The sequence below is a fragment of the Carassius auratus genome, chromosome 11 (assembly GCF_003368295.1).
Source record: "Carassius auratus strain Wakin chromosome 11, ASM336829v1, whole genome shotgun sequence".
Lineage (NCBI taxonomy): Eukaryota > Metazoa > Chordata > Actinopteri > Cypriniformes > Cyprinidae > Carassius > Carassius auratus.
Genome location: NC_039253.1, coordinates 13,266,759 through 13,293,614, shown reverse-complemented (window position 1 = coordinate 13,293,614; position 26,856 = coordinate 13,266,759). Strand labels below are relative to the sequence as shown.

The 26,856-nt window shown below is 35.8% G+C and overlaps 3 protein-coding genes and 1 pseudogene across 3 annotated transcripts; 2 read left to right on the top strand and 2 right to left on the bottom strand.

Annotated features, from left to right (window-relative positions):
* The first annotated feature begins 20 nt into the window (after positions 1–20).
* LOC113110594 (glutamic acid-rich protein-like) lies at positions 21–4,693 on the top strand (annotated as a pseudogene).
* Positions 4,694–6,807: 2,114 nt separating this feature from the next.
* Positions 6,808–9,505, top strand: LOC113111083 (dynein light chain Tctex-type 3). The gene is made up of 5 exons (XM_026275540.1): positions 6,808–6,955; positions 7,467–7,508; positions 7,742–7,865; positions 8,011–8,088; positions 9,120–9,505. The coding sequence occupies exons 1-5, from the start codon at positions 6,929–6,931 to the stop codon at positions 9,194–9,196; spliced, it is 348 nt and encodes a 115-aa protein (XP_026131325.1). The 5' UTR covers positions 6,808–6,928; the 3' UTR covers positions 9,197–9,505.
* A 634-nt stretch (positions 9,506–10,139) lies between these two features.
* On the bottom strand, positions 10,140–17,578 carry LOC113111081 (cytochrome b-245 heavy chain). Its single transcript, XM_026275538.1, has 13 exons — positions 17,264–17,578; positions 16,941–17,033; positions 16,405–16,515; positions 16,211–16,295; positions 15,805–15,953; positions 14,781–14,962; positions 13,842–13,974; positions 13,660–13,752; positions 13,333–13,586; positions 11,629–11,791; positions 10,819–10,965; positions 10,586–10,710; positions 10,140–10,496 (listed from the first exon to the last, which is right to left on the bottom strand). Exons 1-13 carry the CDS (start codon positions 17,444–17,446, stop codon positions 10,379–10,381), a joined length of 1,836 nt encoding a protein of 611 aa, XP_026131323.1. The 5' UTR covers positions 17,447–17,578; the 3' UTR covers positions 10,140–10,378.
* A 170-nt stretch (positions 17,579–17,748) lies between these two features.
* On the bottom strand, positions 17,749–25,770 carry xk (X-linked Kx blood group (McLeod syndrome)). The gene is made up of 3 exons (XM_026275539.1): positions 25,356–25,770; positions 22,550–22,812; positions 17,749–19,764 (listed from the first exon to the last, which is right to left on the bottom strand). The coding sequence occupies exons 1-3, from the start codon at positions 25,598–25,600 to the stop codon at positions 18,959–18,961; spliced, it is 1,314 nt and encodes a 437-aa protein (XP_026131324.1). The 5' UTR covers positions 25,601–25,770; the 3' UTR covers positions 17,749–18,958.
* Between the last annotated feature and the right edge of the window lie 1,086 nt (positions 25,771–26,856).

Below are 26,856 nucleotides of genomic sequence, written 5' to 3'. Positions count from 1 at the left end.
TGGCTCTTACGGGTAAGAGAACATATTTAGCTTCTTTGTCTTGTCTTTCTTCTTTGTGAAGACTGAATGTTATGCACGTCTGGTAATGCAGAGCACGAGGTGTATTCGTTTGGTCTGGGTTAGTTTGGACAGCTCGGTCACAGCACTTTCATATTTGAGTCACGTTTACCCAGGGTGGTTGAACATTTCAGAAGGAGCAGAGTAAAATGTGTGGAGTGTGGAGAGAACCATACAGCGCTGATTACTGGTGAAACATGCACAGAAAACCATCTGCTAACATTCTTTGCGTACAGTAATACATTTGATATGATATGATTTCCTCTAAAACTTATGCTAGTTCTGTTTGTTTATAAAAAATCTGACGGGCTGGTTGCAAACAGCGGACTTTTGTACACCTTTGGTGATAGTCGACATGGAAAGCTGGGGCTTGGAGAAGAGAACTTCACCAACCAGTTCAAACCAACCCTGTGTCCAAGATTCCTAGACTATCATGTACATTCTGTAAGTGTCACTGCCTATCAGCCTTTTATAACACAATATACATATTTCTATCAGATATATACATTTTCTGCTTTAAATCCGCATAAAATGGTTTGACAAATGCCGTTTTCATAACCCTGTTGACTTCATTTACTTTTGAAACAAAATGTATGGTCAGAAAATATCAAAGGGGCTTTTGCTTTAATTCTTTTATTGAATTTATCATTCATTTCTCAATTTTATTTTTTTACATTTTTAACATCCAGCTGAGAAAGGCTGTAAAAAATTATACAACAGTTTCAGGTGATTAAGTTTTTATTATTATTATTAATATTATTATTATAAATAAATTAATACTTTTATACAGCAAGGACACATACATTTAATAAAAAATGTTACAAAGTAATTATTTTTGTTTTAAATGAATGGTGCTCTTTTGAACTTTCTGTTTTACAAAAAAATACCGTAAAAGTATAACCATTTCCAGTACAAGTATTTTTAACACTGACAATAATAATAAATGTTATGAGAGCTTCAAATCAGAATATTTGAATGATTTCTGAAGGATCATGTGGCTCTGAAGACTGGAGTAATAATGCTGAAAATTCAGCTTTGCATCACAGGAATACATGACATTTGAATATATTTTAAAACAGAAAATTATTTTAATGTGTAATAATATTTCACAGTATTACAGTTTGTACAGTATTTTTGATCAAATGCAGCCTTGGTGAGCATAAGAGATCTCTTTCAAAACATTTCAAAAACCTTACTGTACCCTTTTTCTGGTTGCACTTTATTTTACAGTACATGTACTAATATGTACTTATAGTGTACATACAGTGTATTTATCTGAGAAAGTTCTGGTAATACAAGGTAACTACATGGGGTAGGGTTAGGTTTAAGGGTAGGTTCAGGGTTAGTACCTAGTTATTACATAGTTATTGTAATTACTATAATAAGTACATAGCATGTACATGAGGAACAGGACTGTAAAATAAAGTGCTACCCGTTCTCTTTTAAATGGTAATGTAAATGTGTTTTGTTGTGACATAAAGTTCATTATAAGCCACAATACTCCTATTTTGATTGCATGGCATCTGTAAACAGTGTGTGTGTTTTTCAGGTTACTTGTGGTGGGTGTCACATGCTTGTGTTGGCAAAGCCCAGGCCCGAAGAGTCAGAGGAACTGATCCTGGAGGAGGAGGATGTCACAGAAGACTACTTTGAGAAGTCCTATACTGAATTACTGGGGGACACGCAAAGTCAGACCACCCTTCATAGGAGTTACTCGGCTCGGGTCAGACGCAGAGAACGGGTGAGTAGATCCTGATGGAAAAAATTAGTGCAACTGATTATAAATTGGATTAGTGGTGGTGTATTTTAAGATGAATAATTAACTTAATGATAAAGTTGTTTAATATCGTATATTACCTAAACAATCATATAAATGAGATAAATATGGAATCCAAAGTGAGTTGCTTTTTTTTTTTTTTTTTTTAAAGAAGTAAAAACAAAACCCATAATAGTTGTTGAACAATATCTTGAACAGACCACGCATAAAGAGCCAACAGGTAAGAAGATCTCAAAAGAGATTTTACCAAAAGCTCAGAAGATGAAAGGTGAAATGAACACTGCTAAGACAGAAACTAAAGGTTTTGTCCCACAGAGCAAAAAGTTAGATTCAAAAAAAGACTCCAAAAGTAAAAAGACTTCACAACAGTCCCCTTGCCAGGAAGAAATTTCTACAAAGAAGACAAAAAAATAAAAAGCGGAACAAAGCCAATTGCTAGTAAAGGACACAAAAAAGGGGTCTAACATTATCTCAGAAGCTGCCTTCAAATCTGAATCAGAGTCAGAGCAAATGAAGGAAAATCCACTCACCAAGGTGACATCTTTTCTCCAAGATGTGGGACAGGGAGGTCCTGCTCGTTTACTTGGAGATACAGCACTCAGTCAGTTCCTTTCCCAGTCTACACCCCCAAAAATGCCAAAACCTCTTTCAAAACAGAGAACTCTATCTGACGTTTCGTCCCTGAGTGAGCCTCTTGAGGTTTCAGGACAAGAGGAGACAAGAGAGGCCAAGAAGACTGCTGCCACCATCAGTGTTAAGGCAGAGCCAGAAACTTCAGATGGGGACCTGGAAAGAACCAGCACTGAGTCCAAAACCAAGGCTCATTCTGAGGAGGAAAGCGAGGGATCTGTGAATAGAAGAGATGAGAGTAAGGAAGTGGATGACCAAGAAGAAGAAAGTGAGGGATTGGTGAACAGAAAGGAGGGGAGTGAGGAAGTGAATGACCAAGAAGAAGAAAGCGAGGGATTGGTGAACAGAAAGGAGGAGAGTGATGAAGTGGATGACCAAGAAGAAGAAAGCGAGGGATTGGTGAACAGAAAGGAGGAGAGTGATGAAGTGGATGACCAAGAAGAAGAAAGCGAGGGATTGGTGAACAGAAAGGAGCGGAGTGAGGAAGTGGATGACCAAGAAGAAGAAAGCGAGGGATTGGTGAACAGAAAGGAGGAGAGTGAGGAAGTGGATGACAGAGAGGAGGAAAGTGAGAGCAAGACCCTAGCAAAAGATGATGATTCTAAGGTTGATGATGATACGATGATCAAAGCTTCTAGTGAGGATGAGGAAAATGAGGAAGAGGAGGAGAAAAGTAAAAGTGAGGCTACTGAGGATCTAGAGAGTGAAGCTGAAGAAGAGGAGAGTCATAGAATGGAAGATGAGGAAGAGGAAACAAGTGAGATAAGTAGAAACAGTGAAGAAGAGACCGGAGAAGATGAGGGTGAAAGCAAAACAAGTGAAGGGAAAGAGGAGGAGGAGAGTGGAGAGGAATCAGAGGGAAAGACAGAGAGCAGAAGTGACAAATCAGAGGAAGAGTCAGATGAAGAAGAAGAGGATGAGGAGTCCGAGGAAAGAGATAGTGAGAATGAGGAAGAAAGTGAAGTGGAAGGTGACAGTGAGGCAGAGGAGGATGAAGACGTTGAAAAGACTAGCGAAGAAGAGGAGGAAGATTTAGAAAAGCAGGAGAGTGAGACTGAAGATGAGGAAGATGAAGAGGAGAGTGGAAATGAAGCAGAGGAGGAGGAGGAAAGTGAGGAAGATAAAGAGAAAGAGAAAAATGAGGAGAATGAGGAAGATAAAGAGGAGAACGGGGGAGGTCAAGAGGATGAGGAGGATGAAAGTGACGAAGATGAAGCAATGAGTGAGAATGACGAAGAAGAGGAAGAAGAAGAGAATGAAAATGAAGAGGAAGGAAAACAGGAGAGTAACAAGGAAGAAGAAGAAAGTAATGATGAGGAGGAAGAGGAGGAAGAATGTGAAGAGGAAGCAGAGGAGGAAGAGTCTGAAGAAAGAGAGGAGACAGAAGAAGCAGAGGACGAGGAGGGAGAAGAGGAGAACAATCAAGAAGAAGATAAAGAGAAAAGTGATGAAGAGGAACAAGAAGAAGAAGAAGAGGAAAAGGCCAAAAGAAAACACGATAAAGCAGCTGAATCCACCAAACCAAAGTCAAGTGTGGAAACACCAAAACAGCCATCAAAAGCCAAACGGAGCCAAGCGCAAGACCATCAATCAGATGACGAGTCCCATCAGTCTAAGCAGTTTTGGGATGATGTTCTACCTCAATACCTTAATCTAAAATAATTCAGCACCCTCAACCCCATCTTTATTTAGTTAGTGAGTTAATGAGCTTGCCGTTTCATGCTTGCCGTTTTGTGTCCTTTTTTGCTTTCGTCTTTTCTTTTTTTTTCACCATTATTCTTGCAATTTGACCAATGGTAATTTTACTAAATGTATTGCTTCACCTTTTTTTGTATTTGTTTTACAAACTATTTTGTAAGTAATTATATGCCCAGGCAGTAGTGAAGCGCTCCTGATGTGCCTTAAGATTTATCTAGTGGACAGCCATGTTCTTTTACTAACAAATGTGCTTGATTTGTCAGTAACCTTGAAACACCCCTTAAATTACTTTTCAATTCTTAAAAATACTAAATTATTTATCTTCTGCCTTTATGTCAAATGCTTAACCATATTAAAATTGCAGCTTCAAATCTTTATGTCTGGAAGAAAATAATTGGAAAAACTGAGCCCAAGGATTAGTCATTTAGTTCAAATTTTGCACTTGTGCTTATTCTGTGAACTTTTTTGTTATGTATAATGACCAATAAAACTTTTCCTTTACTTTAACTATTTGCATCCATTTTTAAATTAATATCTGTGTTATTTTTTAATTATTATTATTTTATATTTTATTATCTTTTATTTTAACAAAAGCACATATTATCAAGGGACTTTATAAAGACAAGTTTTGCATGGATTAAATAAAGAAAAATATATTATACAAAGCTATCATGCAGTAACTGAAAATTTCAGAATATAGCTTATTTACAAAGCAAATTTTCATTTGAATTGTAAATATGCAAATATAGAAAGCCATTTTAGATATTGACAGCTTGCAGAGCCATTGCAATCAGGCAGAGTACTGAAAATCCTTCATTGGACAGGTGAGGCTGCACACTATACTATATCTGTAGAGCTGCTCCTCCTAAACAGATCCCTAGTTCATGTCCCTACTGTATTTACAGTGTGTGTGTGTGTGTGTTTATAGTTTGTTAGCTAGTTTTAATTTTACAAAGACCACTCAACTCCCATTAGCCCTCTCCTGCCATCATAGTACCTTTAACCCTCTTTTTGAATCATCTGTTTAATGACTTTAATGATTGTGTCATTTCTCATTTTTTGCATGGCCACCATCCATTTCTCCAGCTCTGGGCAGATGAGATGAATGGAAAGGTAGAGGGAGATGAGGAAAAGGAAGAATATTTATATGATGAGGAAGAAGAGGATGATGAAGAAGAAAATGAGGAATAGCATCCAGAGGAAGAAGAAAAGGGGGAAAAGTTTGATGAGAAGAATGATACGCTAGATGAGAAGAGAAAAGAAGCAGAGGAACAGGAGCAAGGCATTACAGAGCCAGACATACAGGTCCCCTGAAACCCTCCATTCGTACCATTTAGACATGAACATGATGATTTAGCATCACATTGGTAAACAACTGCACTCTTGCTTTGATTCATTTGCATGATGTTATTTTCTTACTCCTACAGTCAAAGCAGATGATAAAAGACGCATCTGTCTCCAATAGACTAAATGAAGGTTCCTGGTTTTTTTTTTTTTACTTTTCATCATCCTTTTTTCAATTCCACTTTGCCTATACAGTCCCCAAGAATCCAAAATGAGTTTTGTGGTTTTTAGCCTGTTAGTTTTGAGGTCATCTGTATATAGGGAAGCTTTATTTCACCACAGAAAAAAAAAAAAAAAAGATATACTTTTGTTGTTGAAATTCTGAAGATTCTGATCCTGCTACTCTTATAAAAGAGGAAACACAGTCAGACAGGAATTTTTTAACCACTCAAACCTTTTAATCTTTATAATATATCTATAATCGTGCGTAACAACCTAGCAACCAGCTAATATTAAAATTGTCCATTGTTTGACTTCTTTCCTACCTGGCTTTTTCAGCTTTCTCTTTTCAAGGGAGCTTCCACCAAAGGCAGTCAGGCAGAGATCACCACAGCAGGCAAACCAGGAGCTGACGGTCCGCCTCAAATCCAAGAGACTCGTGAGACAGAGAGTTCAAGCAGAGGAGCACAGACCACAGCATTCAGTCGATCACATTCAGCCACTTGCAATCTGCTTTCACACCTGGTTTATAACATCTTCTGACTTGGAAGAAGTGCTCAGAATTAGTCGAATCAGCAGTTCAACAAAGCATCATCCCGTTGGTGTTGGCAGTGTTAATGGTACCGTGCCTTGTGCTGCAAAGCAGACCTCACAGAATAACTAGCTTTAACAGAAAACTGAGTTTGGGAAATTAATTTAAGCATAGCTGTGTGAGCCATAATGGTTTCGTTTTGGCACTAAATTGTGTAATGTTTTCCCCTTTATATGTTTGCAGTGTCTGATGTGTACTTTTTAGCAAATACATTCTCAAAGTTATCACTTGGAAGTAAATTTACCAGTATGTGCAGTATATCTAGAAATACAATTATGTATGTGTGCATAATATGTTTTTATACCTATTTATTTACATTTGTTGAAAGACTGTAAGCACCAGTGCACTTTATATATAATATAACAATCTTGTATTATTTAGGATAATGGCATACTTCTTTTTGTTTATGACATTTTTGTAAGAATCATCTCACAACCTTTGTATTGGACTTGATACAAGTAAACGTCAACTCAAAATCATCTTTTTCTTTCCTTTTTTATTTCAGATAGATAAATAGATAGATAGATATTGGGAGTGGGAGGAGCGCCGCTAGGTGGCAGCACTCAATCGTCATTGTGTTGCTAACGTCAGTCTTTAGTTGTCAGTGGGAGAACAGCTACGCTCATCTTCTCTGAGCTTGTTGTCCAGATTTTTGCTTTTCAAGCTAAAAGATGGAGGAGTATCATTCTGGAGATGAAGTAGGTGTTATATAAGGCTCGATATGGTATAAATGGTTATTTTCTGACTAATGTTAACTATTTTCAAAACCTGTAAACCGTAGATTTGCATTTAATGCTAGCTTGCTAACCGCTTCATCCGGACGGAAACAAAATAATACGTTAACGTTACTTCGTCATCCACAAATGTACATAACTTCACGAGTCACGACTTTACAATATTTACATATATATAGATGACTGGAAGTTCAATTTGATTTATGTGTTATATTATAGTGTTGTAACTTAAGTTTTCACGTCAAAGGATTCAGGGTGTGGCCAAATCATAACGTTAACTTGAGTCATCAAGCAAACTATGAATTCAATATCATTATTTTTGTATTCACAAACCTTTATTTAAAATTATTTTGAGTTGTTTTGTTTGTTTGTGTTTGCTTGACTTAGGTGTACACATTTTGATCTAATGGATGCAGGTGTTTGTGCATTATTAAACCCATTTGACAGCTTGTGTTTTGTTTTGTTTTTTCCTCAGGTGTCTTTCAGTCCAGATGATGCAAGTAATGTTGTAAAGGAGGTAAAATTCACTATAAAACCAAACTCACACACGTATAACAACATAAAAAAACAACCCTATATGATCTGTTGTGTCTCACTGAATGAATTCCTTTGCTGTTAGTCTCATGTCTAACTCATGCCTGCAGGATTAATGCTAACCTATTTATTTGAGTGCAAGTCTGATCCATTAGTTTTCTCTCTCTCTCTGTGTGTGTGTGTGTGTGTGTGTGTGTGTGTGTGTTTATCGGTCAGTGCATTGAGGGGATCGTTGGAGGCGTGGACTACAGCCAGAACAAAGTCAACCAGTGGACAGCCAGCATAGTCGAACACACTCTCACTCAGTTAGTCAAACAGGGGAAACCGTTCAAGTACATTGGTATGAGTTTCTCCATTTCAGTTCATCTTGCATGGAAATATCTAATAGGTTATAAATGTGATGATATAGTTATAAGGCTCTGTGTCATGTTTTCACAAGGCCAAAAGTGCTGTTGTTGATTGTGTATATTATGTATGTATTTCAGTCAACTGTGCTGTGATGCAGAAAAGCGGCGCAGGTCTTCACACAGCCAACTCTTGTTACTGGGACACTACCACTGATGGTAAAGCTTTTAGTTTCATATAATCGCTTTGTGCTTTCATAATCACACTGACACATTGGTCTTCTAATCTAATTTATATTTTTCTGAATAAAGTTTAAATAGATGCATTGCATATTAGTTGTATGTGGAACATGCATTGTTTGGCTTATATGAACATGCAGTTAATATTATATGTCAATTTTTTTAAATATGTTCTATTTCATTTTTAAATATGTCATTATTTATATTTTGTATTATATGTCATCATATATTCATTTTTGAAAATATTTCTTAATTTTATCCATTTTTATTCTTTTATTTTTCAATAGTTTTGTTGTGTGACTGTTGATTCGTAAAAGTTGGAATAAGTTTCATGTAGTCTCATAAAAAGATTATGGAAATAAAAATGGCAATTGCGACAGAAGCAAAGACGAGAAATTCTAAATTGTGAGATTTGTAACTGAGTTTATAAGACAGAAGAAACTTATCATAATTCTGAGTTTATATTTCAGAATATAGTTTCTTTTTGTTTGTTAGCTTTTTCCTCCACAGAATAAAAAGAAGAAATGTCTTTTTTTTTTACTTTTTATATGACAATTCAGACGTTTTCTTATGATTGCAAGTTTATGTCTTACAATTCAAAGAACAATAGGTCAGAATTGTGAGATGTAAATACAAGATAAAACATCCAAATTGTAAAATAAAAAAGTTATATATTTTTTTTTATTATTATTATTTTTTTTATCCAATGGCTGAATTAAACTTTCTAAAACATACCTGTAAAATATTTATAAAATAAAGGGGGAAAAATATTTTTCAAACATTTTGTATAGTATAGAAAAAAGTATAGAATACGCAGGACAGCACTAAAACTGCTTAAAATTTCATGTCATCTGTCCAGATGTGTTCTATTTTATTTATAATAAACTATATAGTTTTTTTCTTTAAAAAAAAACAATCTGTATTTTTAAGTTTCACTAAATTTTACAAACTAAATGAGATGACGCACTTTGTGCATTTCATTTCATTGTAATATGTGTCTGTTTTTGCAGGAAGTTGCACAGTCCGGTGGGAGAACCGAACCATGTACTGTGTTGTCAGTGTGTTTGCAGTGGCTATTGCGCTATAAAACAGGAATCAGGGCTGAGACATACACAGATAAAAACTCTGCTTCAACACTGGCTTTAAAACCATGTTCAACTTGTCATGTTTTGCCTAATCTACAAAGTTTAAACTGTATTGCAAATGCTTAGCTACCATATTGTATGTTAATTTGCCTTTGTTCTGTTTTTTTGACTTGCGAAGGCTACGTGCACCTTTGTTATGTACAGGATGAAATGCAAAAATGTTGATGCCTAATTATTAAAGTTGTCCGATTTGGGTTTTCAGTCCAAAATAAATTTATATGCATGTCTTCATACTTTTGAGGCATTTTCCACATCTGAAAATATATTAAAATTCTGAACCAAATACAAACTATGATGGGGAATTTACAAACAATGCAAGGATGTCATATTACGACATAATATACGGTTAACTTTATTTTTGAGAACCAAAACTAAATCGTTCTCCTTATTTAAAATTGAAATCAGCCAGCATGCAATAAATTTGCAAAAAAAAATAAAATAGAAACCGACACTGAAATCCATCACAGAATTGCCCACTATGACACCATATTCAGTTCAGTTTCTGACTGTTTTAAACTGGCGTGCCTTCTATTGTAACATTATGATTTAATTAATCAGCCCACCATGTTGCTAAACGTAAAGATTTTGTAAGTTTTATTTAACTTCCACTTAAGAGAGGAAGCAGGCTTAGAAAGCAGGATAGTTTCACAGCACAGTAACATAACACTTAGATCTTTATAGTACATAAAAATCAATTCTGCATCATGCACAGCCATGATATATCTAAACCAGTAATACAACATAATAATGACATTAAAAAAATCTATATATGTATGTGTGTTTGTGTCTATATATATATATATATATATATATATATATATATATATATATATATATATATATATATATATATATATATATCCTTAACAAGAATTTCACTTGAAACCGTAAATAAAAACTTCATTTTTGAACAAAATCTGCCCGTGCATTGAGACAAAATCATCTTACACTCAAGTCAAGATATAATCTTTACATGCAAGTCTGAGAGTCTTATGCTGTGGTTTAAGGACTTTTCATTAAAAAGTGACTCATTAAGTCATTTTTGCAGCATTTTTGATTTAAACGTTTTTATCAGCATCCATGGGTTCCTGATGCACATGAGTTGGCACACTTCATGAAGCACATCAGAAGTTTTCTTTGTTGAATATAAACTCAGTTCCAGATTCAGTGTGTGAATTACACTGTTTCCCAAGAGCTGTGGCCAAAGCCGTAGGACCACAGAGAAAAACGCCTACTTTTGAACTGAAAGAAGAGGAAAAAATACTAATTATTAATGCACATTACGTGTAGAAAGCCTTTAACACTGCTGTTTTTTACCACACTCTACGTACCCTGGGTGTTGGGTAGCGATGGCACTGAACTCATTGTCCCAGTTGGGTTTACCATACCGAGTCTTCTGCTTAAGCCCGGTGATGGGATCGTTCTCCGCCTCATATTGAACTCTAAGATGGGCCGCCTTTAAACAGTAATCAAAATAATGAGTGTCGCCGTATTTTTGTATTTCTGGGAAGTTCAAAATAGTTCATATCGTCTTGTCATTACACAAGCAGGTCTTTTTGCCCACCTCAGCATCTTTCCAGCGCGTTAGATAGATGTTGTAACTGAGGAAATCCCTCATGTCTTTATCATTCATCTGCCTTTCCAAACTCTGCAGCAGGTCTGCAAACCATTCGAAAGCCTGCGTCTCCGGGCAGAGCCAGTAGAAATAGATCTGTAGAGGTCAAGGGTCAGAACATTACATTAGTAACAGGCAAAACCCTTGTTTTTTGGGGCACTAGTCAATTTTGAGTTTCTTGTTACAATAACTTGACTTCTTTCAAACTAGTACAAACATTTAGTAAATACATTTAGTAAACTAGTAATACACATTTAAGAGATTTTTTTATTATACTCTATAAATATGCATCTGTAGAATTTAATTACAATGCATAATTTTAATGGTTGTTTCCTCTAATTATTTTTTTTTATATGCACTGAGGTATAAATCTCCACTTCAACTTCACTTTTATAGAGAGCAATGAAAAGAGATGTTAAAAATCCCCTGTGTAAAAACCTGTAACTCTAATGTCAACAAAATAAAATAAAAAAAATTCCAGTGTTCACACTTCTTTTCTGGAAATGTAAACATAAAAAGTGCATCTATAATTAGATTATGCCACAACTTAAAACTTGTAATACATAACAAATCATGTACAATTAATGTACAATGAATAATCAGTAGAACTATGATGATATCTACTTTTATTTAGACCTATTAATTTTTTTTTTTTTTTACCATATTCATACACATACACATTTATGAGACTTCAAAATTAACAAATATGTTGTTCTGTCATTCAAAGCCTGAATCGCTAGACTTGGTGCTGTTTATTACCTTTTTGGTGAAGACGTTTTTGTTCTCCTGGACGTGTTTGTACCACACAGACTTCAGAACAGAAGCGAAAGGGGTCACACCAATACCGGCACCCACAAGCATCACGACTTCATAACGAAAGACATCCTCACTGGCTGTCCCAAACGGCCCATCCACAGCCAACCTACACAGAGAATAACAGACATTATGCAAGGCAAACGATCAAATTAATGTGTGCTAATAACTGAGCATTGTGTTGTTAGTGTTTGAATTCTTTTAGTTCTCTACTGTAGGAAGAAGAAATTAGGAAACGCAAAAAGAGAAATAGCAAGAAAAATTCACTCATGTTGAAATCAACATTGCCAACAGAAACTTGGTCTCCCAACACTTCTCTTTTTCTCAACTGTGATTGTATGCCCATATCCCCTTTTTACACATGTATATTTCCATTTTGCAAATGAGACTTGCTAGAACTATTAAGAGCACTGCATCTGTTATTCAAGACATAAACCTGACATTAAAACGACAAACATTTTTGTCAATTATTTACCTTCATGTCATTCCAAACATGTATGGCTTTTTCTTCTGCAGAGCAAGGTGTTTTAAATGTGACATATCATGAAAATCTAAAATCTGTGTTTCAGTGCTACGTATAACTGGCACCTAACAATCAAGAAAACATGAAAAAGATTAATTGAGTAATTTTTTTTGCCATGCCTTTCTCTGCAAGCTTGTGAAAAAAAAGAGCTTGTCAGATTTCACTCTCCCTGTGAGGTAGAAGGTGGTTCTTATTATAATATTACAGCCACTGAAGGTCCTTGCACAGTCTGAAATTTTCATATCGTTTTTTTTTTTTTTTCATGTTCGTCATCCTTTCATATCAAAATGCTTGCTAGGAAGCAAAAATGCAAAAAATCTAACCAGGTACAATTTTTTTTTTATATATATATATGATGGATGAAGGTTTCAGAGGCAGTGTGTAAACATGATTGACAACGTGAGGCTGTCTTTATTTTTTACTGTGCGCAAATTTTGAATGAGAATTTCAGACCTTTAATCTACAAGCTTAATTTTGTTTTTGCAAGCGACAACGGTGTAAGTTACCAGTTTTAATGCCATGGAGAAAGTTCGAGCAAAGCATGCTCATTGGCTGCACTGACAAGCACAGAACAATATTTAGAGTCCCAGCCTCAGAGGAGACAAGAGAACGGTGGATTTATTGATTCATTTACTGTAAATTATACTGCTGACACAGATCTAATATAAACGTGATTTCTATCCCAGCTGTTTACCTTCACGAACATAACCGACTGTTTTTGTAACTTGTGTGTGTTTTAACATAAGCTTGTGGCTATTTGAATGTTAAAGCGCAATAAGGTATGAAAGAGAACTTAGTACTCATGCCACGTGACAGCCACTTTCTATGCAGCAGCTCATTTGCATTTGAAGAGACATGCACAAAAACAGCGTGTTTCTGCTTTCACTCAAAATAGGCATTTTCAAAATGATATAATAAATGATCTGTGTTGTATTTTGAGCAGAAACCTCACAGACACATTCTGGGGACAACTGAGAGTCACATTACTTTGTAAAAAGATGCATTATAAGGCTCCTTTAAAGAATGTTTTTGTCCATACAATGAAAGTCAATGGGGTTTGGAAAAACATAAAGGTGACAGAATGTTCATTTTTAGATGAACGTTTGGATGTTTTACTTTAATCTTACTTTGGTAGTGTCCAAGCATCCAGCACCACTGTTTTGTCACCTCCACAGGCTGTATAAAGGGCTTGTGTCCAATCCCCTACAATTCGGATATGCACACTAAGGTGGTCTTCCTCTGGGGCAGAGGTCAAGGTGAAGGGATGCCACTCTAGCTGAGAGATGGATGGGCATTGCATGAAAACATACTGACCGACCTCCATCTTAAAGCCCTTCTTCTTCATCTGCAGCTCAAGGGTCTTGGATGGGTGCATCACTACCTGCAAAGTGATGCAATATGGTAAGAGAGGAAGAATTCATTTGCTTCTTATTCAAACTGCTTGAATGACTAACCTTGGTGATAACCACTTTTTGCTGCGAGCGATAGAAACGCACCAGTCTCTCACATAAATATAGAAACATTGGGCCAACCACCCACTTCCATGTCTGTAAGAGGAAAGTACATGTTGAGTTGCCATCAAAATGATGAAAGAAATGCTAGATATATTTGAGACTGAGATTATGTTGGGATATACCTTCGGGGGATTCCCAGCAAAGTCAGGTTCTGGGCAGTTGGTGCCACTTTGACCCCAGGTCTCAAACTCGGTGTGACATTTAATTGGGTTATGAACCGCCATACTTTCCGTAGTCTGGCCTCGCACGATACGCCTAAACGAACACACACAGTTATTGCATAAATAATGCATGGTAATTCTCTAGCTAGCATTATGTGCTTGTCAACATGTATCATGACAGAGATGTGTTATAATGCTTCATTTAAGGCTGCTAGAAATCCTGCCTTTTGTTTGATTAAAACTGTATGTCTAGCCATGTGTTCACTGGCATGAATGAGCAGAAATTAGTGGGTGTTGTGTTTTCAAATCATCTCTTATTAGTGCTGAGCAGAATGTGTGCAAGATTAATTGTGGTATTGACAGTGGAGTTTAGAATGGTGTGCACAACAAAGTTGAGAATTGCTCAACTTTACACAGTACAAATTAAAGAAAAAAGCGAAGCAGGCAATCACTGTGAGTGACGCCTGTCAAATACCTTCCAAAATCCAGTAGATTCAGTGATTAAATCGCATTTTGCATAATACTTTATTTAATTCATATGCAGTTTGCATGCTTTCATGTTGGCCATGTAGCTATAGGTTAAAAAAGTGTGGCCTATATAACAAAAGATGATAAAACGTATATTCACTACCAACTACAATTATGCTGCTTGATATTTGTGTGGAAACATTTGCGATACATTTTTTTTTCAAGATTCTTTGATGAATAGAAAGATCAGAGGAGCTGCTTTTATTTAAAATATAAAATCTCAAATCCACTTCAAGTTGGATCCAAAACATCTCTACTGTCATGTTTGATCATTTTGTATTGTATTGTATTGTAATTTATTTAAAAATTAAAAAATTTTGTTTGGTTTCGATTAACAAAAAATACAAAAATGAATATTAACTAAACTCTCACCCAATTCCGTGAGCCACCAAACCAATGAAAAAGACGATGAACAGGTGATGGGTGAACCAGAACACCTCGAAATATGACCTTCTGATGACCTCCATGGAGGAAGTGATGATGAGGATGAGGGCGAGGGTGATGACCACCCCCGTCAGTCCTGCTATAGTGGTAAACATCACTATGGTTGGGTTCTGGGAAATCAAAAACACAGAAATGACAACATTACAATAAAAAGAAAACAAAGATAAAGTAGACTGCAAAAATTTCAGTCTCATATAGACTACCTTTGAAAGGTTTGGGGTCAGTACCTTTTTTTTATTATTCAACAAAGACATATTCAATTAATCAAAAGTGACCAGTTAAAATGTTACAAAATATTTATATTTCAAAATAAATGCTGTTATTGTAAACTGAATCTGAAAAATAAGAATAAAAAAAATATCAGGGAGCACTACTGTTTTTCACAATTGCTCCAAATCTGCATTTTAAAATGATTTCTGAAGGATCATGTGACACTGACTGATGTAATGTCTATTATCACATGAATACATTATAGTCAAGTATTTTAAATGGTTATAATATTTCATAATATTACTGTATTCTTGATCAAAGACTTGAGCATAAGACACTTCTTTCAGAAAACCTTTGCTAATGTAAATAGAGAGGATAAAACAATCATTTTATTTTTTCCCCTTAACCCACAAAACCATTCAAATCTCTTATAGTTACTCTCAATAGCAGCTATAAATATAGTTCATCTTTTTAGGATGTCATAGGATGCGTGTGTTGATTGTTCTCTCAGTGTTCTATTTCTGGCTATTGTCCACCCAGGTCATCATAGCAAAACCATGGAAACAGAATTTTTAAAAGCGTGTGATCACATCAGCGGCAGCAGCATGATGGTTATGTGATGTAACCGTGGGTGGAAGTGGGAGCTTATCCTACAGGGCTGAAGTGAGATCAGAAGGAAGTTCCTAGCATAATGAACATGATGCTGCCTCAGAAACACAACAAAAATGAGTCAAAACCTTACCGTCTCATTGGATCTGATAGGGTTGAGGTAGGATTTGTTGCCATTGTTGCCAATCTGAGAGAGCACATAAGGCAGGTAACTGTTGTTGATCATAAGCTGGGAATCCATGAATCTCTCAAAGTTGAACAAGTGAGCTATGATGTGGATGGCTGGGAGAATAAACAATACATCTTTAGCATGGCTAATCAAATTTCATCCATAACATATGAGTAAATAGTACAAAGCTTTCTCTGGGGTCGAACAAAAAGGTGCAAAAGGCGCGCCTTATTTATTCCTAAAAGTTATATATTAGTATCTTAAAGTTACATGTTAGTACCCTTTTTCTGAGAGTATGTGCAGAACATTGAGTTCAAAGATTTGAAAAAGATTTAAAAGTGAATAATTTGAATATGCTTTCTTATTTTACCTGTGTGGAGGGCAATCATGTAGGCCACTAGTTTGTGGAAAGTGAGGTTTCTGTCTAGCTGACGGGCTGCAGTGCGGCTACAGTACTGCAAACACACACACACACACACCATTAATGAGGAGATTCAGGCTTTTCATTTTCGTTACCCGAAGTGGATAAGCCTTTTACTCTCGCTCTGTTTAGCTATTCCTGACCTGTATGGATCCACGTAGGAATGAGAGCAGGTTTCTGCAGACGGGCAGCAAGATCAACAGGCAGTTAAAATTCAGACATGCAGCTGGAGCTCTGGCCCACGAGAGAGCATGCTGTGAGAGAGAGAGAGAGAGAGAGAGAGAGAGAGAAAGAAAGAGAGAGTGTGAGAGAGAGAATGAGCCACGACAGGGGACAGGGAAAGTTTCATTTCCTATTTTTAAGCTCAGAAGAACATATTCACTGATGCATTAAAAGTTGTACGTGCAGATAAAATGTATAGGCCTACATATGAGAATTGTATTTTCTAAATTCTGAGAACAATACAGTAGCTTAATACAATATACAAATATGAAATTAGCTTAACATTATAATTGAACATAACACTGGAGTGTAACCACACAAACTATTACGAATTATACAGGATACATAAAAAACCACAATGACATCAATATAATAATTTACAACAATACATTAATCCTATTTATAGATTATTAAATTAATTAAAATGTATAAAATGTATAAATTACTTGACACTTACCCCAAGGATGACTCTAGTATAGTAGTATCTATCAACCAAAAATGCCATGTAAAAATGCACAAAGAGAAACACATTGATGCCGAGCCATACCAGCTGTAAAACACAACGGAGAGCGTCTGAGAAGATTTGCAGACTGATTAAGTAAATATAGTATAAAAAATAAAGCATGAGGAGTATCTCTGTCCTTCAGTATGTTTAACAAATAAAACATTATGTGGCAAACACACACACACACACAGCAATTAAGAACTTTAAATACAAAGACTATAAAATAAAGATTTTAAAGTTAATTTAATTAAGAAAGTATAACTCCAACGGCTTACAATAACAAAAATGGATAGTCCTTCATTTGCAGCAAAGTTTCCCATGATGTCGTGCTGTGTAGAAAGAAAGATCAAGAGAAGTGTGGCTGAACAATTTTGAAGAAAGCCACAAGACAAAAAGGGATTTGGTTTATAAAGCAAACCAGGAAATACTGTCACAACTGGGAGCCCACGAGAAACCATCAAGCAAAGTTCCTCAACCTAAAGGGGATGGTCAGACAATCTTTCAGTTCTCTTTCTGATTTATAGTCAGGCCTGTCATTCATTTAGTCCCAGTTTTTGTAGTGTCAGAACTGTTACGGTTTTATGATTTAAATAATTTCCTTGCATTTGTTACTCCTGAGCATATTGTAAATGAGTTTTAATGAAGGCTTTCAAAAAAAAAAAAAAAACAATACACAAAAGTGGCAACTGACCTCACGTACAAAACACACAGCAAAAACAACAACAAGAATTTAAATAAATAAATAACACAACAAGTTCAATAACCGGTGTGTACCACCATGGACAAAATAACATTCTCCTTTATTTATTTTATTTTTAATATGGGTTTAGCTGACAGTTGCACATATCAAAAGCAGTGGTGTGCTCTATACAGTGCTGATGGACATAATATGAGGGAGTTTCCAAATGTAACCCAATCACAAAGTCTTGCAAAATGAATCAACTCAAGCCATTCAACTCCCCACAGGGGGGCAGTAAAGTTAAGACACAATCATCTACGTACTGCTTTAGATGAAAATATTGACTTTTTTGTAGGACAAAATCTGAATAATGTACAAAAGATGTCTCCAGATGAGACAAGTGCAAAATAGGAATGTAAACAAAGGAAAGAAAAAAACAATCAATAAAATCATTCTTTGCAGGATTATGAAGGTCCTGGCAACCCAACTCTAATTCTCACTATCCACATGTCCGTACATTTTGAAAGCTATTTGAGGCGATTGCTTGAATTTAGGCCATATGTTATCACATGATAGGACACTGTCATATGATCAATCAGGACTAATTTCACAGTCTTACACACATTATGAGTTGAGTAATAAGATAAACTAGAAGAAAGTATTAATAACGAACCTGAGAGGTTGTCAAACATTTTTCAGCAAGCAATGTCCCCAAGGTGATGGAAAAATCAAAAGCTTAAATACAACATTTTAAATAACTCTGCTTTAAATAATCCATACACACAGACAGCTATAACATTAATCAAACTAACACCGAAGGAGGGACAGAGCGCTCCCACGTCACAAGACAAAAGCAGCGGTTACATCTTGGTAGGGAATTTCACATGCACTTCAGCGGAACATGCTGGCTCTTTTGCCTTGTAAACCAAACAAGAAAAAGTATATTCATCTCAAAGTACAACAAGCGTAAACTTTTACATTCCACCATTAAGGCAGAAATCCAACACTTTCATTTTATTTCTCCCTTTTGATCCTTAAAGGGCACTCAATACAGTGTTTTTATAGGGGATACTTCACCTAAAAAAGAAAGCTTTATACCTTCCGTGGAATGCAAGAGAAAATGTTTTATATAAGACAACTGCCTTTGTTTATGCAATAAAAGTCAATGGAGTTAAAAAAAAAAAAAAACTTCTGAAGAAGAATAAAAGTCATACAGGCATTACATGAAGGTGAGTCAATGATGACATAATTGTTATTTTTAGTTGAACTATTTCTTAGAGCTGTGCTTTGCTCACACAGTGCCGCACAAACTCTGTCCAATGTCCCCTTTGGTAATGCAGGGTGGATCATCTCCAGTGTCTTTCCCTGGTGGCTTGGTAATCGTGGAGCCTGGCTGGGAGAGCGTCCCACGAAGCAGGCAGAGGGATCCACAGCATTCCCAAAAGCCTTGGGCTGGACTGGATGAGAAGAGTTGCCTGCAAGGGTGGCAAAACTGGTAAAAGAGCAACATAAAGAAAACAGCTGTGGCATAACCCAACAACAGCGACAGTTCTAACACGGGAGCGTCCACCCATTGGTAGAACTCAGTCCGGTGGATGTACCACATCAAAGTCAGCCCCGTGTTCTCGACAAAACGGAGGGAATAATAGACAGCGAGGCGTCTCCATGCCTGACCCTTATCGATCAGATCAGGGTCGCCCAATCTAAGCTGAACGGCGGACCAGCAGAACACGTTGATGCCGGCGTACAGGAAGGTCAACATGCAAAGGACAATAGTCGTCCCGACACGGGTCAACGTCTTCTCAATGTTCTCCGGGAAAGGAGAGCGGCTGCTCCAGAAGAGAACCCATGGGTGTAGAAAGAACAGGACGAAGTTGGCCGACACCACCGGAAGCACCCATACCTTCAACACAGAGCTGAAAAGGACCAGTACTGCCACTCGTGTGGCGATCTCGAACCCTCGCCACAGGAACACACACAGGTATGCCAACGGGCGCACAGAGATTTCGTAATCATCATAGCGTATCTTTATGGCCAGAATATTGCAGCGTAGGGCTCCGTATACAATCGAGAGAAGGGAAATGACCATCAGTGTACCTGGCAGAGAGCGGAAAGAATGAAACATGATCACGTTAAATCCATACATTCTTTGTGGTTAAACGCAATCGCAAAAACATTTGCATTAGATGAGTGGATATTGAATAAACAACTCCAATGTGTGCAGAGGCCCAAACATCCAGAAATGATAAATAAACAATGAAACACAGAAAGACAAAAAAAAGGAAAAATTTCTAAAATATAAATACATTGCTATATACGACCTTCCCCACTTTCATGTTATACATAAAAAAGTTAAATAAGGAAATAAATAAATGCATAAAAATATAAAAAATAAAAGCAAAAGTATGTATAAATGAATGAATGAAAGAATGAATGAAAAACCTAAAAATGTAAAAATAATACATAGATAAATAGATTTTAAATAAATACACAAAATAAGTTAAACAAAAAGAATGAAAGATAGCAACAAAAAGAAAGGAATACAAAAATAAATTAAGGACAACATTCAATGAAAACTGTCTTTGTTTTAGCAAATCATTTCTTTCTTTCTTTATTATTATTTGTTTTTAGGCCGCCATAACTGTTGTGCATGATATGTTGCCATTTGGTTAAATAATTAAGTATTTACTACTACTGTTCACTATTGTTGTTAAGCAGTAAAAGACAACAAAAGCAGATACCCTGAAGGCCCAAATCCACCAGCAGTGCAAACATATGGCCTCCATCAGTCTTATATTTGAACTAAAGTCAGTCACCGTTTCATTACTCTATGCCTCATGGGTAATGGGGTCAGACTGATTCACTATAAGTTATGATCTCCAATAGTGCTTTCAAGGATAGACCGCAAGGCTGTCACCACATTCCTCATGCAGCACAGATAATGATAAACTGTATCTATGAGGCAGAGTCGGGTCTGTAATTCCTAATACTCAATGTGAAGTGACAGTTGATGGGTGGAGAGCAAAACTATAAAAAATCTGGGGTTATTTTTTATTACCCAAATGCTGGGTTGAGCCTTTTAGGTTATTTTTTGTGTGTTTGGGTAGTTGGGTGTTACCCAGCTCCTGGGTCAAATGTAACAACCCAGTGTTTGGGTAGTTTTTGTATTACTCAGATCCATACAAGCGCGCGGTATGAATCACCTATAGTGATTGTCGCGGTCTTTTCGAGTGTTGGAAAAGCCTGATGCTTTGCATAAAATAAACGATTATTCATAAAGATACAGAATACAAATATTCCCTCAGAGCTGTTTACTGTTTGTTTTTGGGCAGGTTATAAAGGCAATCGCAGTATATTTCGGCGATGAGTGAAACTCAGGGGGACGGCCTCAGGCGTGAGCAGTTTCCCGCTGAACACGACTCCGGCTCGGGCACGAGAACCAGTGCGGCGCAGCGCAGTTATGATGGAAACAGATAAAGAGAGACTGGTTAATGACACGTAAATTACTTCTGTTTAATGTTTAATTTTTAGTTTTATTGTTTGTTAAACGAGTTTTAATATGGGCAATATGTATAGCCTATTAAAAACGATATAAACAATGCTGTAAATGATAATCAAAGGAAAATAAAGGAAGCTAACATGCAAACCAGTGGTTGTGTGGATTATTTCAGAAATATTTAGAGGATTTAAGTTAATCTGTAAACATAATTTAATCTATGAAGTAAAAAAAGGTAGTAATATAGTAAAAATTAATAAACTTTATGTGGGTTAAACCAACCCCTTATGCTGGGTTAAATAAACAACCTAATTTGCTGCGTAAAATTAACCCAAAATGGGTTCTGTCCTATATTTACCCAGCCCTTGGGTTAATAACAACCCGATTTGGGTTGTTTTTAACCCAGTGGTTTTTAGAGTGTACTAAATAACAGCTTGCAAATGCATAAGCTGTCCAACAGTCTAAAGGATACCATTTCCAAAATAATTTTGTAATGCATTTCTATTGCATAAATTAAAATAATAATAAAAAAATAATCCAGGTTTGAATAAATACAAAAGTTTTTAACTGGCAATTTATGTTCTTTATTGGTTATTTACAATGACTTCATTGTTTTGTAGCGCTTCTGGGTATTTTAAAATGAATTTATTTTTGGTCTAGTTTATTTATAATTTATGTCTGTTGAGGGCTGCGCTTGCTGTCTGAAAACATGTTATCAATTCTAGCTGACATTCTTAAAAACAAAGTGTGCGTCCTTTAGATAACAAGAGGAAACTGATAGTACACAGCTAGAAGTCATTTCAGAGGCATTCATTTCAATGCAACTCAAGCATGTGTGCAGAATGTGCCGGGGGGGGGGGGGGGGGGGGGGCTTGTTAAATTTAGTTGGGTGACGTTAGGAGCAGTTCCATGTTTACAGGACTTACAGAGAGATTATTCCACAGAGGAAACTTAGAGAATGTGCAAAAGAGACTGTACACAGATCGTACTGGTTGGGCAGAAACATGACATGCCTCAATGATAACTGCTCTCCCTGACATTTTTGACACTTTACAGAATTGGCAAAACTCATTAAACATGAAAGTCATAAGCTCATAAGCTTGCAATGCTCCACTTTGGGAGTTATACTTCACAAGGCCAGATAACAAAATGAAAACAAAGCAGGAATAAGAAAAGTCTTAGTCATGCTCTAGAAATCCGTAAGAAATTGTAAGAAGTCGTTCTCATTCTGAAAATGTTTATAAAAAGAGTCACCGTGACTGCTATGTATTGTAAGTGATAAATAGTCAGCCGCTCATTACGGCAAAAAATTAGTTATTTTAATGATCTTGTATCACCTTGAAGTGACTTATTTTTGTGTGTGTGTGTGGGTGTGTGTGTTCTCACCTCTACCGATGGACACCCCTTTCTGCAGCACACAGATGTAGAGTTGCAGTGTGAGCTGGGGTGCAGAGCCCAGGAAGGCCTGTATGACCGATGTCCTGGCGAAAGCGGCCCTGTGGGTCACTAACTTCCCCTCTGCCTGGCCCACTTCCTGCTCTACCTCCTCGGTCTGCCCTTCCCGGGGCATCTGCTTCTTACGGGTGATGGTGACATACGGCTCCTCCACCTTTCCGGCACTGCCATAGATACAGAATGCATCCAAGCACCTAAAGGAATAAAACATTTTAGTTTTATTGTTTCAATAAATGAGTGGCCAAGGTAAAAAAAAAAATAAAAAAAAATTAAAAAAAAAAGCCAATATATATATATATTCTAAAACAAGTTTATATTTAAATGTGGATTATTTGCTTGACACTTTTTTATAGTTAAAATAACATATATTGCTATTGGTTATATTTTATAAATAAAATTAATTTAAAAAAATAGTTCTGTACCTTTAAAAATGATAATCAACAGATTTATGTTATTAAAATAAAATACAATACAATCATGAAAACATAAATTACAGTTGAAAAACAACACATGTGACCCAGGACCACAAACCAGTCACAAGGGTCAATTTTGTCAAACTGAGATTTGGTGAAAGCTGAATAATTAAGTTTTCCATTGATGAATGGTTTGTGAGGACAGGACAATATTTGGCCGAGATACAACTATTTGAAAATCTGAAATCTGAGGGTGCAACAAAAATCTAAATACTGAGAAAATCACCTTTAAAGTTGTCCAAATTAAGTCAATTAGCAATGCATAATACTAATCAAAAATTAAGTTTTTATATATTTAAATCTAGGAAATGTACAAAATATATTAATGGAACATGATCTTAATTAAATACTTAATATCCTAATGATGTTTGACATTAATTTTTTTTTTATAATTTTGACCGAAACAATGTTTTTTTTTTTTTTTTTTTTTTTTGCATATTGCAACAAATATACCCATGCTACTTAAAACTGGTTTTGTGGTCCAGGGTCACATATATTGCCTTGACATATATTGCCTTGAGTAAAAAAATAAATACAAATAAATAAATAATAATAATAATAGTAGAAAATAAATACAGTAAAATAAAATAAAATAAAATAAATTCTATACTTTTATAAAATTATAGTTGAAAAAAATAACATATATTGCATTTGGTCAGTTTTATTATCAAAATATAATGATATTAGTGGGTTACGGCTTGACTGCAAAGTATTCTTATCATATTCACACTCACAATAGACCATGTCACAATTCAGAGAATTGCACTCAATCCAGTAAGAGCTCAAAAGCATAGTTCTAGCTTACCCGAGGACAGCTTTTGTAAGGTTTCAGCGGACGATCTGTCCATCTCATTCATTTAAAATCCAAAGGCTAGGTCTCATAGGAAAGGTAGTAGGCACCAAACATTGAGTTAGTATTTCCTATCCCAAACCTTGACAACAGCCTTGCTATTTTACAATAATAGGGTGCAGGCAACCTTGATGATAATTTGACGGATGACAGTGTGTTAAGAGAAGGCCAAGAGAGCCTTTACAGGCCATCCACACTAATTCAGTGAAATAAACAACTGAATTATACATGAATCACAAAGGTCTGAAACATTGCTGGGCTTTATCTGAATGAGCTGGCCCAGGTCATGTTGCTAAACTGTACTATTAGAAAAGGCCATATCAATCATACACATGGTCAATGCAAAAACACACAGAGACTGATAGAGATGGAACAGTTCACTGTGAGGACCGGTCTGGAATGGAAAGGAAAGGAACTGTCAATAACACTAATAGATGATTTGAGGACACAAATTGTCCATAAACGGCTTGGTAATTGTTATGTTAGCTGGCAATATATATATATATATATATATATATATATATATATATATATATATATATATATATATATATATATATATATATATATATACATATATTACCATTATGTGATATATCGCAGCTAACATAACAATTTGTAAGGCATGACAAGAACACAAGAACAGAAAACATAAATATAATGTTAATAATTGGTTCACAAAAAACATTATTTAACATAAAAAAAAATGTTAAACAAAATGAAAGAAAGGAAAATCTTGTGCTAATGGTAGGTGAATGTACTTCTATAATTTAAAGAACATATACCATAACATCATCTATACTTCAGGTAAAGTGGCTCTTTTTATAAGCATTAATGTATACAATAAATAATTCATAGATGAAAAATGGACATAAGAATATTATAAGCATTAAATTCGTTTTCTATTAAACATACCGTGCAATACCTTGATTATTAAAAAGGTAACTGCAACTATTATCATATATATATATATATATATATATATATATATATATATATATATATATATATATATATATAATTTTTATTCTTTTATTTTGCGTAATGGAATGTTAAGAGCTTACAGAAAATTATTTAAAAGCTCCTTATCAGAAATGAAATGTGTGCATAATGCAAAGCCCCAGGGATATGAAGCCTTTGACATGCTGCGCACTGTGGACTATGAATTAAACGACAAATATTAATAATCTTTGTATAAATTATATTAATAACATTTGTAACAGGTAAAGCACAGGTTCATGTGCGTGCAAGAAAAAAACAACAACCTTCGTTATGTGTATTCGCTCACAATCATGAATATTTGTATGCCTTCATCCACTATGTAGATGGATAATTCGCTTCCACAGGCTTGTGGTAAGGAGAAATTCACCCAAATAGCGTTACACTGAAGAAGAATCACAAATTGGCCACTCACCTTATTATTGGCCCTAGTTGTAATATATGAAGCAGCAGCACTAAAGGTCTGTCTCTGCTCAGGTCTCTGTGAATAAAGATCAGTGTGAGCTGCACCAGCACGGATGGAACAAGCGTGAAGAGCAGCGTGAAGCACTGCCAAATCTGATCGCCAGCGGAGCGATAAGTGCTGCTCAGATACAGAGCAGCCGTCGTCTCGGCCGTAAACAAAGACACCGACACAAGGACAGAGCTGGGTAGTCTCATCCTCACTCAACCATGTTGGTTTTCTGTTCTCGGATCTCGTGAGCATGCATTTTGAAGTTACAGTGGACGTATCAACCACAAGCAGCAGCCGCAGATTCACACAGTAGCTGTCGTCTAAGCGGTCGTCTAGACTGTAGAGGGCGCAGTGAGCTCCATGTTTACAGTATGTTTACTCTCAGCAGCGTGTTTGTACACTACCTGATCACCAGCGGTGCATTATGACATCCTGGGTTGTGCCCATTTAATCCCACATTATAATGTTAAAAATCATACAAGTGTATATAATTTTTGTTTGTTTGTTTGTTTGTTTTAGGTAATTTTGACCAATTTAAAATTAGGAATCAAATTAAGTTTGTAACATTCCATAAAACAAAGCAGAAAATTAAATCAAATCAGAGAAAAATATTTGACATCAGAGATGCTCCTTTAACAGAGCCTCCATCTTGGAAAGGTCTTTTTTTTTTTTACATTTTGCAAGTAACATCTGAAATTGCAGATTGTTAAAATACAGAGACATTTGGAATTAACAAGTAAGACCAATCAAGTTGTTGTGAGGGATTTAGATTATTAACAAAGACAAATATGTAGCCTACAGGATATTGATTTTTATGGATTTTTTTTTTTTTTTTGACTCAAGTGGGGGATAGGGAAAACACCTAATAGGATAGCAACAAACATCAAAATCACACAAGGTCCCCAGATAATACTAATCCCATGCGAATAGTGTTTAAATATCTCTCACAGATGACTCAATGATCTTACTTTACATTTTTTAATTTTTAACAGCCTATTATTATTTACAAAGGGAATAAGCCAAACGTTTTAATTCAGACAAAAATACAATAAAATTTGAATTAGAAGCTGTAACTTTAGACTTTTGGATATTACCTTTTCCAAGCAAGCACACGATTTTAACAGCATTATCTAGAAGAGCAGAACCAGGAGTAGGCTATATGTCTTCTGTTATATCAATAAGGTTATTAAAGGATGTAAAAATCCAAATTGAAGGTGACAAATCTTGAAAATAAAAAATAAAATCATGTTTCTGTGCAACAGGCCCAATCAGGTCCCAGATGCATCAACCAACCCAGAAAATGTGAAAAAGACCAATAATCTAATAAAAAAGAGCCGTTCAGATTTCGATGTAGAAAGGGGATCTTATTATATTTACGCCCCTTAATCTACACATTTTCACCCACAGCGCTGTCATTGTGCTTTTGCATGGGACAACGAAGTAGCAGTTCTAACACCAGGGC